The 18,049-nt window shown below is 35.5% G+C and overlaps 1 protein-coding gene across 3 annotated transcripts in view; it reads left to right on the top strand.

Annotated features, from left to right (window-relative positions):
- CADM2 (cell adhesion molecule 2) overlaps positions 1–16,680 on the top strand; it is a 662,737-nt gene extending 646,057 nt beyond the window's left edge. For all 3 annotated transcript variants that reach the window (XM_069870099.1, XM_069870090.1, XM_069870080.1), the window contains 2 exons: positions 10,881–11,006; positions 12,546–16,680. In XM_069870099.1, the coding sequence (XP_069726200.1) occupies positions 10,881–11,006; positions 12,546–12,664 (245 nt within the window). In that variant the 3' untranslated portion in view covers positions 12,665–16,680. The remainder of the gene's footprint in view (positions 1–10,880; positions 11,007–12,545) is intronic.
- Positions 16,681–18,049: the final 1,369 nt, after the last annotated feature.

The raw sequence follows: 18,049 nt of genomic DNA, 5'->3' as shown, positions 1-18,049 counted from the left end.
CTTTTTAAGAACAATAGAGCAACAAGGGCTCTCTAGTGGGATTCACAACAAGAATTTAAAGGACCAAATCTCTTGCTGGACCTTGCTGGGCAACATCTTGATTTACATGGTGTCCTGGCACAGAATGAATTTTCAATAATAAGGACAAATGTGATGCTGTAGACTAGAAATATCCATAGTTTGGCTAAGGGAGGAGATTTGTCTTCCTTTTAAAATCAGCACTGGTAAAATAGGTGTGTCCAAAGAAAAGCAACAAAGCCGGTGAAAGATCTAGGGAAAAGAATGTTATGAGGAGCAGCTGAGAGTCCTGGGGTTGCTTAGTCTGGAGAGAATGAGGCTGAAGTGAAACTTTATCACTCTCTACAACTACCTGAAAGGAGTTTGTAGTGAGGTGAGTGTTCGTCTCTTCTCCCAAGTAAGAAGTGAGAGAAAGAGAGGAAATGGCCTCAAGGTGCACAAGGGCACATTTAGATTGGGTATTGGGAAAAAAATCTTCACCAAAAGGGTTATAAAGTCTTTCCAGGGAAGTGGAAAGGGGCATGAGGCACTATACCTGGAGGTATTTAAAAGAGGAGTGGATGTGGTGCTTAGGAACGTGGTTTAGTGGTGGACATGGCAGTGTTAGATTTATGGTTGGACTCGATCCTTAAATACTTTTCCAGCCTAAATTACTCTCTTTTTAAATAAACAATTCTATTTTCAATTTTGAATTAATTTTGTTATTCTTCTGTGAGTTGTAAACATCAAGGAGCTGTAAATCACAAGAACAGCCCTTCTAACCCCAATTTCTTGCTCTAACTCTATTTGTTGATAGATTTTTCTCCCGCCTTTCTTTTCTACTATAGGTTTTTTAAAACACCTTCCGTAATGCAGTAAATTTTGACTCTACACTTTGCAACAGCCACTGCATAGAGACATGTAAAATAAATGGAGAAATGGCAGCATAGGCTTCTATTTTTACCTTGAAATACCTATTGTTTCTTTTTTAGGTAGCTCATTGTGATTTTTCTTTAATGAAAGGCCCAGAATCTCTGAATTTCTGTTCAGAGAGGGGCCTGCTTTTTTTTTTCAGCAGATAGAGTATAATTTGAAACTATTGACATATTGTCAAGACTTTTCTGAATTTCAAAGTTCTCCTCAAGAACTGTTCCAGCACACCACTTATGCATATTACCTCAGCATCAGACATTTTACAGGTTTCCAGTATCAGGAACAGACTAATGCTACTATTAAATTAGGTTTGCCATCTTCAAATAGTGTGAGCACAATAGGTATTTAGTAAAATAAACATGGCCCCATTATTTCTTAATGCTATGCTTAACAACTTTAAGATTGGACCACATCTCCCATATTCCCAGTAGGCAGCACTTAAGAAGTGAGTGATATTCTTTCTGCCGTAGTCAAGTAATCCCAAATGTAAGTAATTTACAGGACGGCATTAGGGACTGTTACAAGAGACATATTGTAATATGTCACTGAAAATCAGCCTGCCTCTGCACATTTGATCAACAGCCAGATGGAGGCTTTTATCACATTTATTTAATCTGAAATATACATAGTAATTACAGTGGACCTCTGTTTTTTCTGTCCTTATTGCTGTCTCAAGAGAAGGTAGGAAATGAATCTGTCAGTTGCAAACTGGTGTGGATGTGACCCCCTTGGTAGAATCTGGATGTATTGCAACTAGTTGTGTTAACAATAGAGATCATGAGTGCTGCTGGAAATGAATATATGCTGCCAAGCTGAAAAAAAAATAGGCCCATAAACCAATAACTGTGTAGCTTTACTTTTTTATGAATACAAAAAGCCTTTCAGAAAGCAAAAATTGTTGCAAATCCATTACCAATCAATGGCATTAAGAGCAAAGAGTCTCTTACAAATAGCTTGATGGTATTTAACTTAAAGGCATCGGGAAAAAACAAAGTCTTAATGTTCCCAGAGGAGAATTTGGTTAAGATATTGAATTCCACCAAGCATGTCATTATTAAATGGGGAAAATATTGTTGCTTCCATTAGTACAGAGTTGGCATAAAGAATGGATAGCATTCAATTAAACCATAGGCAAAAATTCAGGCATATTGGAGGAAGTTTTGTTGCTTAGACAGAAACTTCACAAATAGATGTTGCCATTGTCCCAGAGAAATTACGTAAGGTTTTATGCCCTGATTAAAACAGCTATAAAAGATGTCTCACATATTAACAGGGATGCTCACCTTCCTATCAATAATTTACCCTTCTGTTACTCTGTGCATTATAACAGATTGTCTTTGCTAATGCATCTCACATCTCTGTTTCTGAGATGGGTGAGTCAACAACATCTTTTGCATCAGTTGCCCTAACCACAGGTATGTCTGACTAATATTCTACAGATATATTGACAGATAAAATATGCTATTAACTGCCAAAGAGGAAATTCTGTAACAATTACGCACACTGAGTAGTCCCATGACAGATTAAATTGCTATTCAGCATGAATAAGGTGTCAGATTCTGGCTGGTTTACTGGGGTGTTTTGATGTCATTATAGGCTTATAATTATTCTAATCTGATTTGGTAAGAAAAATTTAGTATGACAAGCATAAAGAATTCATTTGAACAATACATTTTCTTCCACCACAGAGTAAATTTTAATTAGAACTGTTCTTCAAATAAATTAAAGCTGGCCTTCTTGGTTTTAAAAATCTCATGAACATATTTAGTACAATGTACCTTGTGCAACAGTGAATCTGTTCATGCCTCTCTGGTATTTATAGAACTGTATGTGTTCTCTGTTAACTTTACGTCTGTGGCTCTGCTTTACTGATTAGAAAACCTTCTCCTCCCTAGCTTCTGCCATCAATAACAGCTTTGTCTCTATCTCTACACTTCACTGAACCTCTCCACTTGCTTCATACCATTTCTCAGCTGAAATCATGTTTTTCTTGCGCTGCTTTCTAGAGGTAGTATTTTTTACTTGGGCTCTGCAATGGTACTGATTACCTCTGAGAAGCAATCTGTAAGGAAGCTTGTATAAAAGCAGAAAAATAAAGTGGCAAAAAAAGCCACCATGGAAAGATTTATACTACTTTCTAGTAGGCTTAAGCTATTGGGACATCTTTATAGTTAGCAAAATAACTTTCTGAAATGCTTTGACCAATTACTGTCTTAGCAATCTTAACATAGTTCATGATGTATAGTTGTGGTGATAACATGTTGCTTTGTCATGGTATGTGGACGATGACACTGCCAGAGACCACCTGAGTGCCTGGCCCTAACCCCCACTGGCAGGGAGCAATAGACGCCTATGCTTAGAGAACTCTGTTGAACACATGCTCCACTCTCCCTTCCCATACAATCATATTCATATTCTCTCTACCAAAACGAAGGCTGTAGGAAGTGATTGAAAGCCACAGCTACAATATACAAGGAAGGGCTAAAATGAATACATTGGCATCTCCAGTCTCTGTGTTAATTAAAGAATGGCTCATTGTTTGTATAGATAATTAATTTCTAATGACAGGAAAAGGAGTTGTATGAACACACCCACACCTACTCCAGCTGGTGCCTGTCCCTTTTTTGATGAAGAAAACCAAAAGCAGGGATCCTCCTATATTTATTGATGAGAAATCATTAGAGGCAAGATGACACTGGTGGAATGTGGGTTTTTTCTCAAAAAAGGAGAAAATAATGCATCTTGATTTTCTAGGCAGGGATGGATTCTGATTGATTCTAGTGGGTTCTTCCCTTTTTTTCTTTTTTGTTTGTTTGTTTGTTTGTTTGGGGTTTTTTAAGTATCTAATAGGCTGAAGTTTCCAAACTTCAGTCTGCGTTCTTTCGTTTTCTTCAATAGAGGCACTGGGCACTCTGGAACTTAACAAGAAGATGAAAATTAAAATGGTAGAAGCAGAGTTGACTGTTGTTGTAGCCTGCAGTTGACACTTGGGGAGAGAAACTGAACAGGGCAATTCTACAGTCAATTGTACTAGTTGTCTCTTTCTCTAGTGTTCTGTTTCAGTGGCCAGAAGTTATAGGTGGATGGGCTGCAAGTATTTCTTCAAACTCTGAATTGACTTAATTATCCTATACAGAAAATAGGATGAAGGCAAAAATTTGCAGACTTTTAGTTCTTTTTCCTAAGACAAAGTCTGAAGCCATTAATAAGTTTATTGACAGACAAAAATATAATATTGTCAATGAGAAAAGTCTTTTATGTGCTCTAATTAGAGGAACAGTTCCCTTCAGGAAACTATAGCTTTTAAAGTGGCATTAATTAAAAAAACCCAGTAATTGTAACAATAATAATAATAAAAATCAACATTAAAGAAAACTGCGTCAATGACGGAGCGCACAAAATCTGGAACAAGGCTCTAAGGATCCTCAAAAATGTTGTTAAACTTTTAATGTTACTATTGTAACTATACAGCTTTCATATTAGCATTGCAAAAAATACATTTACAAAACAAAAAAGTATGGGTAATGCTTTTATTTGTCTTTGACAAGGGCCACATTCTTACAAATACACATCAGAAGGCATTTGGATTTTTCTGCCCACTGCAAGAAGTTTTAAATTCATGAGAACAACATGAACTCCTCTAGAGGAGCTGTAGGCTCAGCTGCTGAAACATTAGTATGGGACTCTTATCCTTCTGGGATGTGGGCTCTTCTTAATAGGAATGTATATATATTTCAGTACTGTGAAAAAAAAACAAACCCCACTTGGAGGCAAAGTGTGCCAAATGTACTGCTGCAATGAGACGGGAAGAAAAAGCTAACAATGCCTTTGAAGGTTTACAAGTAAACTTTTTTTCTGCCTGTCTTCTCTATGGTTGATGATGTTCTACTATTAAAATAGCAGTTTATATATGCTGTGTATTAGTACACTGTTTTGTTCTTCTTTGCTTCAGGCACTGGAGGATAAAGAAGCTATTCACAGGTATTTTAAGTTCAGAACTGGTTAATAACAAAACATATTTTCAATGAACTTCATAACCAGCCCCTTTGGGCAGCTACTCTTTGCAATTTAAATGAAGGTGCAGAAACTTTCTTTCCCCCTTTAAAAATACTTTCACAAGTTTCACATACATGTATTTTAGTGGTTAGCAGTATATTAAAAAATGAGATTAAAAGTACCTGTTTCATTACTCCAGGCCAGGCAAGGAAAATTGAACTCTGGGGTGCCCAAATTAAGATGCTAAAATGGGTAAATTCTACTTGCCAAAATTTATCACAGACGACATTACTGCTGCTTTTCCTAAGGCAAATACCTTGTCAGCTATCACTGCAGTCCTACCTCCTGTCCATACTGTGAGTAAATTCCAATTTTAGTCTTTTTTCCCACTGATGTTAAATAAATCATTGATCTTTTTGAGGGGATAGGGGAGGTTAAATTTTTTTTTTCCAATGCTTACATTTGTGGGACAGTTGAAAATTATATGGAACTTATGGTTAAATCTGGCAAATGATAATAGCCTAAATACATTTTTAAACTGAAGTTGTTTCCATAAGCTGCAGAAAGAAATCTTCTCTGGTTTCCAATGAGATTGTGCCTCACGGCTGATTGACTTTTTAACAGATTTATACAAATATTGCAGTGTGAGCTGAATTGTTATGAGGCAAGAAGGAAGAGGAAAAGGAAGAGTGGGTATGGAAGGAATGGTAAAAAGGTGAAGTGGGAAGGACTCAGGTGTTATAAATGCCACCTAACCACATCAATAGCTTGAAGCTGGTTCTGTGCCGTGTTGTATACCGAAGTATTCACAATGGAGAGAAATCTCTAATGAAAAACTGATTCTTGAGCACAAATTCTGTACAAGGTTTTGTCTCTGTTAGGGTTTTTCTGAAGGCATGCTTCCTATAGGTTCTCTAATATCCTATCCTCTCAAGATAGATATAGGAATACAATAAAGTTGAAATCTTTACTGTCTCTTAAAACTCGTTGGGATGGATCCATGGTTCTTAAGTGATTTGGACAGACTGAAATACATGATCATACAAGCTATGTCTCCTTAGGAAACTGAGCTGAAAAGCAGAGAAATTTCAATGCATAGTATTTATAATTTAACTTAGATTCTCTGGTGGATTTCACAAAACCCAAAAGTACTTGCTTTCCATAGTTTTTTGCAGTTTGCTTTCCTCTGGATAAGGCACTTATAAGTAGTGCAGATTTAGATGTCTCATGATCTGTGGTTCCTTGCTAGATTTCCTCTTGAAATATTCACTGGCTCCCACCACTCATTTTTGTCCTGCAATAATTCACCAACCCTTCAAATGCAATAGAACAATTTATTTAAATTTTCTGCTTTGGGGTTTTTCCCACCCTAAAGTGCACGTTGCTTTGCTGATCTGATTTTTGAGCCAGGCCCTTCAAACAAATGCTTTTGCAAAAATAATAAGGATTAGCAAGTTTTACGGGGATGAAATATCCATGAATAGGGGGAAAGAAATAGGAGTGATTTGAAGAGATTTTTCTGCCACATAAATGTTAACATGGAGCCATAACCCAGGATCCCTTGCTGGAAAGGTTCTACTTTGTTTCAGGAATTGATTGTTCATGAAATCAGTAAAAGTGACTGTAGGATAGCGATTTCAGTACTTGTCTGACATATGGGACATTGCTGTTCTTTTCACAGCTTTAATGATTAGTAATTTTTGAATAATACATCTGCTTAATATGTCTTCATTTTGTGAATGCTATTGAAACTCCACAGCAAATTCAGACTTTATTTCCAATTTTTTCTTTAATAGAAAAGGTCAAGACAAATTATTATTCTGGATGCCTCAAACTTGGGTACATCTCATGTGCAGGGTGATTTTTTAAAACTTCAGCACCTGAGCCAAAATACCCATTAACAAAGTTCTGCCACAAATGGGGCTACTTGAGCGTATATTCCCAAAAATATATCACTGCAGCATTCATAAATGTGCTTTCTCTCCCATTGTGCAGGAAAGGGTTATGTGACCCTTTCCTGCAGCCTGTTCTGTCAAGTCTAACTATGCATAAAGAAGAAGGAAACTTAATCAGGAAGAAAATGAAATTAGATGAATAATTAACATATACTTTATGCAAAAGCATGAAAAACTGTTCCAAAATTTCTCTACTTAACTAAGATGGGAATTCACATACAAATATGCTACGCTGAAACTTTCTCAACAAGTCATAAAAAGCACACATCTACTTATTTAATAGTTCTAAGATTTATCTGATTTGTTTCATTTCTTAATGGACGATACACTTAGTTACTTTGAGTGTGTTATTTTTGTAGGTTTGTGAAGAAACAATAATAAGCAAATCCCAGAAGCTGAAAATGAGGCAACTTCACAGTATCAGCAATCATTATTTCATTATTTTGAAGAGGCTTCCTAAATTTAGGACAAAAATAAACAAAAACAGAAAAAACAGTTTTTCTCAATTTCATCAAAGGATGAAATAAACAGAAAAAGAACTGATCTTTGAAGAAGAGCTAGTCTGATTATAAAATTTTCATTTCACTCTTTCAGTCCATGACTACTGTGGCTGCTCGTGCTCATGCAGTAAAATACAGTCTATATTTAAAACAGGAAGAGGGTAATCTATTTTTTTTTTATGGAAACAGCTGGATTATGTGTATTTATTGCAGAGTTGCATACTTAAGATTTCATTTGCTGGTGTTATGTGTGTGTCGGGATAGGATTTACGTAGTAAAGCCCATGAAGCTTATAATAGGAATGTAAAAGTAATCTGAATACTGTTCTGGTTTTTTGGAAAGCAAATCGTAGACCGGTCAGCACCCAAATACACATTTAGAACTTTCAGGAACTTTAATGAGAGTTTTTAATAAAAATGCATAGAATGCTTGGATAATTGTACATGTTGACTGCATAAATATCTAAAATACAAAATGTCATAGTTTCCAAACCCATGTATTTCTGTCTTTCAGATACCATTAAGGCACATTTTGGCATAGTAATTATTTGTACACTGATAGATAGCCCCAGATCTAGGCTTCACTCATGAGGCTTAAGTCATTTCATGAAAAGCAAAAGCGTAGTGCATTACTCTATATGCATAATGTAAAGCATATTTATATTTAATGCTAACATTTATTTTTCCATGAGGAGAATGTTTCTATGAGGTGCACTTCCTGTTCAGGATATTGTTTATATTGTACAGATTTTCATTTTGAAATTTCTTTCCCTTCCATCTCTTTCTTTCTCTCTTTCCTTTCTTTTCCTTTCCTTTATTGAAAAATATTTTTTCAATGCTAATATAATGGTAATGGGTCATGTACAAGTTTTTTCATAGTCAACCATGTCTAGCAATACTTATTAATACAATGTGGCTTTGAAACCAACGCTAAGAGATTATGGCAGAAATGCAATAATACCTTTGCATTACAATAAGCACCTAAACTAATATTAAAGTTAAAAATTTCAGCCTGTAACAGAAGTAGAATCTCGTTATCCACACTAATAGGTGGAAACTTTATGTTTATGCTGGCTTTAGGTCAATTCATGTCATCACGTCAGGTATGTCAGAGGAAGAATGAGAAGCTACGTATAGGAAATCACCTGCTGATAAAAACACAGAGGCCTATTCATCTTAGTGTATTGTGAGAATTTTTATCTATAATGTTTATTAAAGCTCACAGAGGAGATACTTTGTAAATCTGGCTATTGAGCTAAGGCTGTGTACTGCAATCAGCTTTTCAAAAAATGCCTCTAGATGAAGTACTGTGCTAACCCTTCCCTGGATTACACTCTGCATCAGGAAGTATATTATCCCTTAAAATATATCCATTCATTCTTTATTTTTACTATGAGTATACTAGTAGAAGTTAGCTTTTAGTGGAAAAACATGCTAATTTACTCCTGGTCCAATGCTGGGGAAGAGCGTCACCTGCAGGACACACAGAGCACCTGGGCCATCGCTGCTCTTTAGGGCTCAAATGGGTGCCGCCTTTTTTGCTGCAGGGAGGAGGTTTGCAGCAATATTGCTACAGGCACCACAGAAGGAGAAATTTGCTAGGTGGGTCAAGCAGGCTGACAGTCCTACGGCAAGCTGTCACCTTCCATTTTCTGCAGCGAGCAGTCACCTCCTCCTTACTCATCTTGGAAAATAGAGCCTCTACAAGGCATGTGAAAGGATGGCTGCCTGCTCCAAGGTTTTGCTCTAGGGAGGCAAGACTTTAGCTGTCTTGCTCCTCCCTGCAAGGCTGCTGGTACACAGAACTTGGGATCATTTTTAATCACCAAGGTATCACCTTGGACTGCTTGGGCATACTTAGCATAGTGCCACCAACAGTAGCAGCATGCCAGGAGGTTCATGGAGACAGAGGATAGGGCAGGCACAGCTGATATCATAAGGCATTTTTAGCTTTTTTGATGCCAGTACCTACTGTTTTCCATCATGTTCACAGAAGTACAGTGGCCAGCTTCTCCAAAGTACTCCTAGCAGCCAGAAGAGAAATATCTGGGAGCTCAGAAAGCCAGCAATAAGTAACAAAGCCATGCCTGACAGGTTCAGTAACTGTAAAAAGCAGAACTGAATCTGTAACAGTCACCATACCACTCTGTACTTCAGCAAACCTGGAAGTGTAGTTTCAATATGCCTGAGAGTTTATAAAAAGAGGGGAAAATAGGATTCTTTTTTTATTTCTGTATAATGTTTTACTTATGTACATCTGTGTGCATGTAGATATATCTATATACCTTACTGTTACATAATCCTGATCAGCAGAATGTAGTTATGGTATCATGGAATCACACCTCCTTGGCATTATCAGAAGCCCTTCTATCATCTTCACGACTTGCCCTCTTTTCTGTGAAAATATTTTTCCTGCCTTCCCCATTTGCAAAGCAAAGAAACTGTTTGCAAACTATTCACAGAATATAAGAAGCTCCTAGAAGGAAAATGCCCTTGAAGCGGTGAGAGTAGACTGATTGCAGCATACAGTACATGCTAATAGCACCTTCAGAAAATTACTATTACTTTGCAGCAAATGCATTTTCATTAAAACAAAAATCTTACCATGATACTTACATTTAATTTTTACTTTCTTTTGCATATTTCAGGTAAGTCAACAATCACAGGTTGCTAGTTCATTGTTAACAAGCTCCAAAGAATCATTCACCCTTAAGTAGTGCCATTTCCCACGACTGCCTCTTTGCACAGGGCAGCAGAACAGGCAAATAAACAGCACAGAAAGCTCAAATTTGGCAGTATTCCTAGCGCTCTGCACAGAGTTAGTGAGATCCACCTGCTAATACATTGTTATATCTATTACAGCTTGCTCACACTGCTTGTTAATTGTGTATTCATAGCAAATTCACAAACTGATGCTTGAGATTGAATGATGATCTTTCAGTTTGCCGGATACCTTTATCTGACCAAATTCATGCAGACTCAGGCATGTGCAGAGGAACTTGGCATGGCTGCACTATATCTGTCTTTTTCATTCTGGTGCAATAGGATAGGAATGAGAGGAAGAGAATATATATAAGGGATCCCCACTGAGAATCAGTTCTATAAATTATGTATTATGCAGACACTATTCTGCTGATGCTATCTGATCCCCAATTCTCGGTTCCATGCTTTACCTTCTATAAATAGCTATGGCCAGGTTTTCGGTTGTAAAATGATGAGGACAAAACCAGAAACCTTTCCCATTTAATAACCTCTGCCAAAGAAGAATAAGGTAATATTTTTCATAACTCTGATGTCCTCGGGGCTTTAACAATGTGGGAATACAATCAGCACTATGTTGTTGATAAGATACTGGTAGTAAAAGTGTGAATAGCCTTGCTGAATATTAAAGAGGAAAATGCCCTATTTTCAGGATGGTTGGAATAAAACTTGATATTGTGAATTTTCCTGTCAATTTTTATTTGCGTAGGACCACTTTTGCTTTTTTTTTTTCTCTCTAGATCCAAATGCTCTGGCTGGACAGACTGGACCTGACCACGCTCTTATAGGAGGAATAGTGGCTGTAGTTGTTTTTGTAACACTATGTTCTATAATTCTTCTTGGTCGATACCTGGCAAGACATAAAGGTAAGACAGATATAGTGGAACTTCAGTCACTTTTGGAAGTAAGGCGTGATTTCACCTGGAAGTACTATTTTCTTTTGCCTTCCCACATCTGCTAAATAATCTGGACAAGAAAGCTCAGTTCACAGTCTGGTTGTGAGTGAAGTCCCTGAATTTTACTCAGTTTTCCAGTAGACTGGTTAAAGCAAAGGACATCTAGTTATGTGCTCAAGGTCACGTCATAAGTTAGTGATCTAGAGAAACTGTGAGATTTGACAACCCCTTGAGTTTAGTCCCTACCTCTAAACACTTTATTACATGTTCTTATAGTTTTCATTAGTATATCAATTTAGCACAATATATATATACATTGAGTCAATAAGATTTTACATTGTAATAAATTATGCTAATATTTAAGTATGAATTTAAAAGATAATGTTAGAAGTTGGTGGTGAGTTTTCAGGTCTTTTACTAATGATACCACTGGAATAAGAGTTTGGTTTTTTATTTCCTGGGCCAAGCTTTAATTTATTCAGAGGTTTCACTTTAAGAACTCTACTGCCTTCATTTTCAATCCCCCTTGCCATCAGAGATAACAGCAGTGGAGTGACACTGACTTCTGACTAAGCTTCTCTATGATCCTATTTTGACCTAGTTAATTCCAAAATCGTTTCTTGAGATTTAACCTATGAATGGCTTTTAAAAGTCAGTTCATGACTTATCCTCACCAGAAAAAAAAATAGCAAAGAAAGAATTAGTGTTGGTATTAACCCATTAAATCTTATTTAGTTAGGATAATCATATGGATAGCAGACAGGATCTGATAAAAACACATTTTTAATTTGATGGACTTTGCAGGGGAAGAGTTTTTTAATGAGCCAGTGAAAGTTACTTTTCTTTTACTTTCCTGAATGAACACAGATACATTTATGCCAACACAAATAATGCTTTTCCTACAGGGAAAGTTGACTATTGGTGCACAATTATTTTTGTTCATATCTTGAGCATAAAAATATCTGTAATAGTATAACATTAGTGTGTTCAGTTACTAGAACTACCTTAATTTGTAATACTTGGAAATGGCAATGTTACAATTCTGTAAAATTAAAGTACCGATACAATCATGAAAAAATACAAATACAAAAATAATCAGTGGCTATTTTTTTTAAAAAATAAGCATTTATTAATATCTGAATCTTCAAAGTTGTTTCATTTTTTACGGGTAGCTGTGCCGTGAAATAGCCAAGATTTTATCTCTTACTTTATAATTGCAAAATGTATTGCATATTACTGCAGTTAGATAAAATGGATATCTTTTTTATGAAAAGGTTTATTGTGGGTATACTTAAATTTGTGTATGCGCATTATCACTATTAATTCTATAAATGTTTCTTAGACAAATTAGAAAGAAGAGCAAACCTGTACAATATATACTAAAATTTTGTTAAAATATTTGTCTATTCATGAGGCAACTGGAGCATTGTTAGAATAATGCAGTGTAAAGGTAAACTCTCCTAATCTTTCTCTCATTTTTTTAATTTTCACTTTTACTGATTCCTATAGGAACATATTTAACAAATGAAGCGAAAGGAGCCGAAGATGCACCTGATGCCGACACAGCCATTATCAATGCAGAAGGCAGCCAAGTTAATGCAGAGGAGAAAAAAGAGTATTTCATTTAGATGCAGAGCTAGAATCTTGGAGTTTTACTTATCAGGCTGACTGCTGGAGAAAACTGGCTATCATTTCTCAGCATTCATTTCTACCATCTTCTGCTATCTTTATTAACTTGCATACCTGCTATAAGTAGCCAGTTTATGCCAACAATCAGCTATTGACATTATTCTATAATTACAGTATCATGCGTAAAGCAGGACATTTCTTATTGCCTAAAATTCATAACCACTGCTCTCCTAACATACAGTGCTTGAATATACAGCCTTAACAAAGTTAATCATCATCTTAAATCAAGTTTTCTACATTTTTAAATGTTATGCAGCTTTCTTTTTGAGTTTTCTTTTATCATGTCCCTACTAGTATGTCATAGAACAATATTCATAATAAATACTATTAGGTAAGGACCTAATTTACTTACATAAAGTGTTAAGTCTAAGATTAGAGGTTTACAAAGAATGTTTTGTACATGTTTATCTATAACTCAAAAAGCAGCTTGTTTTTGGAAACTACGCCCTAGGAAACATGAACTGAAATCTTTTTAGTATAGTTTCTTGTATGCTTGGATTGATGGGAAAAAGCTATTAGTCCACTGATTTTTGTTCTGTTTTGCTTTGTTTTGTTATGTTTTTAAATGGTACTTTGAAAACAGTGCCCAGTTTCACTGGTAAAAACATACTAAATTTCTATATAGATTCTGAGAAGTTAGATAATAATGCTTAATTTGAAACAAATTTGTCCTACCCTATTACTGCTTTTTGGGATTGCAAAGATTAGAGATCTTTCTGAGTAATTTCTGTTTCTATAATTTATTTGCTTCTCATGAACTCACCTGCCTACTCAGATTTGAAGTGTTCATGGGGCACAACTGCAAGGCATTTTAGTATCTGTATATAGTGCATATAATAAATTCAATTAAACATTATTTGATACATATTTACCTTTTTTTGGCAGTAGCTAAGTCAGTCACAAGTAAGCATTTTCTAATGTCCATTATATTCCTTTAGATATTATTCAAATCAGTATTCTGAGTAGAAAACGTGTTAGTAATTTTTTGTCTGTATGTCCTAGCACTGTTCAGCAGCAAACTTTTCTAGTTCTCATTAATTTTTTCTTTGTTATACAATGGAAGCACAATGTTATATGGAAAGGTAGTTTTAAGCTAACAACCAGTGCACAGCCTCAGGTTTTAAATTACAACCACATTTGATTACTATCCTTAAAAAAATGCTGTTGAGTTGCTAAAATTCTCAATTTTTAATTTGGCAGTTCCAGAGCTGCTTCTCTATGTTGGTTTGCCAAAAAAAAAAAAAAAAAAAAAAAAAAAAAGAAAGAAAAAAAAGAAAAAAAATAGAAGTGTTAAAACAAAAGATATATGTTTTGTGTATACAGTAAATGGACTAATTCTTTATATTAAATTCCTGTCTATGCATTTTGTGAGGTACAAACTTATGTCACCGTGAATGATAGAGAATTCCTGCCATGCTTTTAGCTCCACAGTGAAAGTCTCTGTTTGGATTATTTCTGATTTTTTTTTTTGTGTAATCGCTAGGTGAAAAATCACATGCTCTTAAATATGACAACAAAACACTGTAAGCCCATTGGCTTATTTCCTCTTCCAATGAAATAAAAGGTGGCTATAAAAGCTCTTGGAAATGTTTCTACACTGGAGAATGCAAGTTAGTCTGCTGGAGCTTGTCTTGCTCCTAAGTTTTGCACCTTTGACAAAAGAGTATTTCTCTCCGGTTGCTGTACTTGTGAAGTCTAAAAGCATGATGGTCTGCTGTAAAGGACTTTCTCCTGGGATTTTATTTTTGTGTGGGGAAGGGAGAGTTTGGAATATGACATCATGTAGTATGGTAAAATGGAACATAAAGGTGCTGTGTCAGTTTATTTATCAGAAGAGTATAAACCTTTTAAGGATAATATTAGAGTATTTTAATTGCTTTTGTCAAAACATTTATCTCGTTAATTTCTAAGAAAAAAGGGTGACGTCAATCAAAGCAGCACTTTTTTCAAAATATACAGACATAAATAATATGATGTGGTTGAGTGTTAACATAATAAATCATATACAGTATGACATTTTAAAGAAATAAGTCTGCATTGATGTGATTGCATGCTTGTTTTTACAGTTCACTCCATACTCATCTGTGGAAAAATGCAATAATATGTTAATATAATACGGTAGTTTGAGAGAACCAGGTAGGTGCTACTAGACACATTGAAAACTAGTATAGGTTTACAAAATATTCATGTCTTTCAAAACAAACACAGGTAAAAGGCTGGCAAAGGAAATAATTAAATACCAAAAATATGGGTTCTTGTCACAAGTTACATTAGCTACAATACAGTATCACATATGACAATGTTTTATTTCAGGACCTGGGGCCCAGTTTAACTAAACATTTAAGCACATGCTCAGCTTCAGGTGTGGGAGAAGTTCCACTGAACTGTAAGGCACTATTCATATGCTTAAAACTAAGTGCTTCCCTGGATGAAGGCCTTATTTGTTCAAGTGGAATTCCCCACCAGTTTGGTGTTTACACCTTTTTCCATTTTTCCTGACACCAGCTTGCTTGAATAGTAGGGTTGTTACTTGAACTGTTGCCCAACCAAGGTCAAGTAGGACCTTCAAAAGTAGGATCATTCTTGGGGTAACCATTGCAAACCATATTCTCCAGTGGCATAGAAACAGCATTTGAACTTTGCAAAAATAGGTAAATGGTACTGTTAAAATAAGTTATTTCATTGGTTTTCAATTAAAACTTACACACATGCTCATTTTTAACACAGTTGATCTTCCATTATATTTCACCTGGGTATGTTCCTTGCATCTGTGCAAAGCAGGTGTGAAAAAACCCACACCAAGTATTCTGCCTGGACAGCATTTTGCAGGCCTTTTTGGTTTTCGCAGGTTTAAGTTACGCTAGGTATAATGAGGCATCCCTCTTATTTGTAACCAGAAGCATGGTTCAACACTAATGACATGCAGCAGGCTAAAAGCCAGTCATCCATTCCTTTTGTCCAAGATCCCATTTTGAAATACCATTTTGATGATGGTGTGAGGTATCCAGTGAATGTGTAAAACGGATGCTCTGAATGGGAAATGCCCTCACTAAAATATGTGTGACATCCTCTCACACACACACTTGCAGAGTAGTTTTCTCAAGACCAGGTAGCTAGTTTCTGCCAGTGTACTGTTTACAGTGTTGATTGCTGATTATTTTTAAACTTTTTTATGTAGTTTTTTTTTTTTTAATGCTTCAAGAACATTCTCATGATTTGAAAAGGAAAGTGGTGCACTAGAAGACAAAGGATGCATCCTCTCACTCTTTTAGTGTCATCTGACAAACCACGAAACAGTTTAAGGAACCTGATGTTTAACTTAAGGCTCAGAGTTTAAACTAAAACTCAAAGTTTCCATATTACTTAAAAATGGTTCGTCTTGCACTGAGACTCCCTCTATAAAGGAATACATGAAGAAAACCAACTTTTCTAAATAAGACATGAAAGTCAACATCTTGTGTATTTTCATTACAGTATAATATATATATATAACTATTTCAATGAAAAGAAAAGACAGAATCATTTGTAATTATGTAATTCATGATTGTAACAGCACTGAAGTTACCATGTACGCACATGTACAGTAGCTATTTCAACAGTTACAGTGTAGTTACATGTAATTCCCTGTAACATAGCAGTTATAGTGTAATTTAGTGCCACTTATTGTAAAGTGTTACCAAAAGTAAAATGGAGTTCTTACCTTTATGACTTCAAATTAAAGGTAAGTTTATTAAATTAGCACCATAAATCTGTTATTACATTTCTTAATTAAGGAGGTGATTTAAAACTTCATGTTGACACTGCAGCTTCACTTATCACTTATCCAAACTCCTCCAAGTGTCTAATCTCCACACTCCTAGGAACTGGTAATCTGTGATGAACATACCAAAAATGCATCTATTTCAACTTTAATTGAATAAGCTGTCTAACAGAAAAAAAAAAAAAAAAAAAACCAAAAACAAACAGCAAAAATAATGAGTAATGCTTTTTATTAAGTGGCACAAAGTACACACTAAAAACTATGCAAAAATATAGGTAAATACAGTGTACTTACATGTAAGTATCTTGTACTTGCTGTGTATGGATACTGGAAAACCATGTAATTATAATATGCATTTTGATTATTTCAAGCAGGGGGGATGACCCCTAACAGTCACAAGAGAAAAAAAAAACTGGAAGGTACATATACAAGCAGTGGATATTCTAATGCAATATGTGTAATTCCTTTACTTGCAATGACAACTAATTTATAAAAATGCTTATAACCACTCCTCATTCTCACTAGCTTTGCTTTCCATTTCTTTAAGGCTCATTAAATATCACTGAAACACCTTTAGGCAAAGTAAGACACTGACTCTGCTAATGGCTTTGCTGCCAGCACTCTGTATGTCTAGCAACACTGTTCTGTAATCTATTTCTGGCTCAACAGCACAAGTTTCCTCTTTTTTTCTGTCCTCAAGGGAGCCTAGTATGTTAAGATGCTGAAATATGCTGCCATATGCCCTGGTATTTTTAGCATGAACAACAGAGAAAGCAAGAAAGAGAGAGAGCTGCATTCTTCTGACCCCTATTTTGCTGAATCACCTCACCTGGAATTTCTACTATTTGCTCAGTAACGCCAGGTAATCTTAAATTGTAAGTACAAAATTCTACCATCAAAGTACAGAAGATGCCTTTAATGATAAAGCTAACATTTTGTAAATGTGAAATTCTGTATTACTGATCTTTTCACTTCTCATCGCTTTCCATCATGTCCTTCCAGAAGGAATGCACTGAAAGCCAGATAACATAGAATAGCAAAAGAGGAAAAGAATAGTGTAAGCCTTCTTGTGGTTGCCATTGCTATAAACCAATTTTGTGTCCTGTGTAACAGGCATATAGACATATTTAGCAACTGCCACTAGCATCATTCCATACTATATTATTCCTAGAATATGACAGCTACCTCTTAGTCTAAATACTAGTTATGAGATATTTGTATACATTTAAAAATACTACTGAATCTTTGGTGTATTCTTGAAATAAGATCATAGTATTTTTTCTGTTAAAAAGATAAAAAAACTCTGTTGCCTGAGTTCATAATTCTTGCCCTGTTCTTTACTAATTCTGAGATGGTTTGAGCTTTTAACAGGGCATAAGGACACAGCCTCAGCTGGCATAAACCAGCTTCACTCTGTTGCCTTAAATGTGGGCCAATTTACACTGGCTGGGGATTCATCCCAAACAGCTTAAAAATAAACTGCTGAAACACTTCAATATTTAGTCAGCACTAGATAATGACATGCAATGCAACTGCAACACAGTTCTTTCCAGTAAAAGGCATG

This window comes from Phaenicophaeus curvirostris, chromosome 1 (assembly GCF_032191515.1).
Source record: "Phaenicophaeus curvirostris isolate KB17595 chromosome 1, BPBGC_Pcur_1.0, whole genome shotgun sequence".
NCBI classification, from domain to species: Eukaryota; Metazoa; Chordata; class Aves; order Cuculiformes; family Cuculidae; genus Phaenicophaeus; species Phaenicophaeus curvirostris.
The sequence above is the reverse complement of the archived record's forward strand: the minus strand, read 5'-3'. Positions and strand labels throughout refer to the sequence as shown.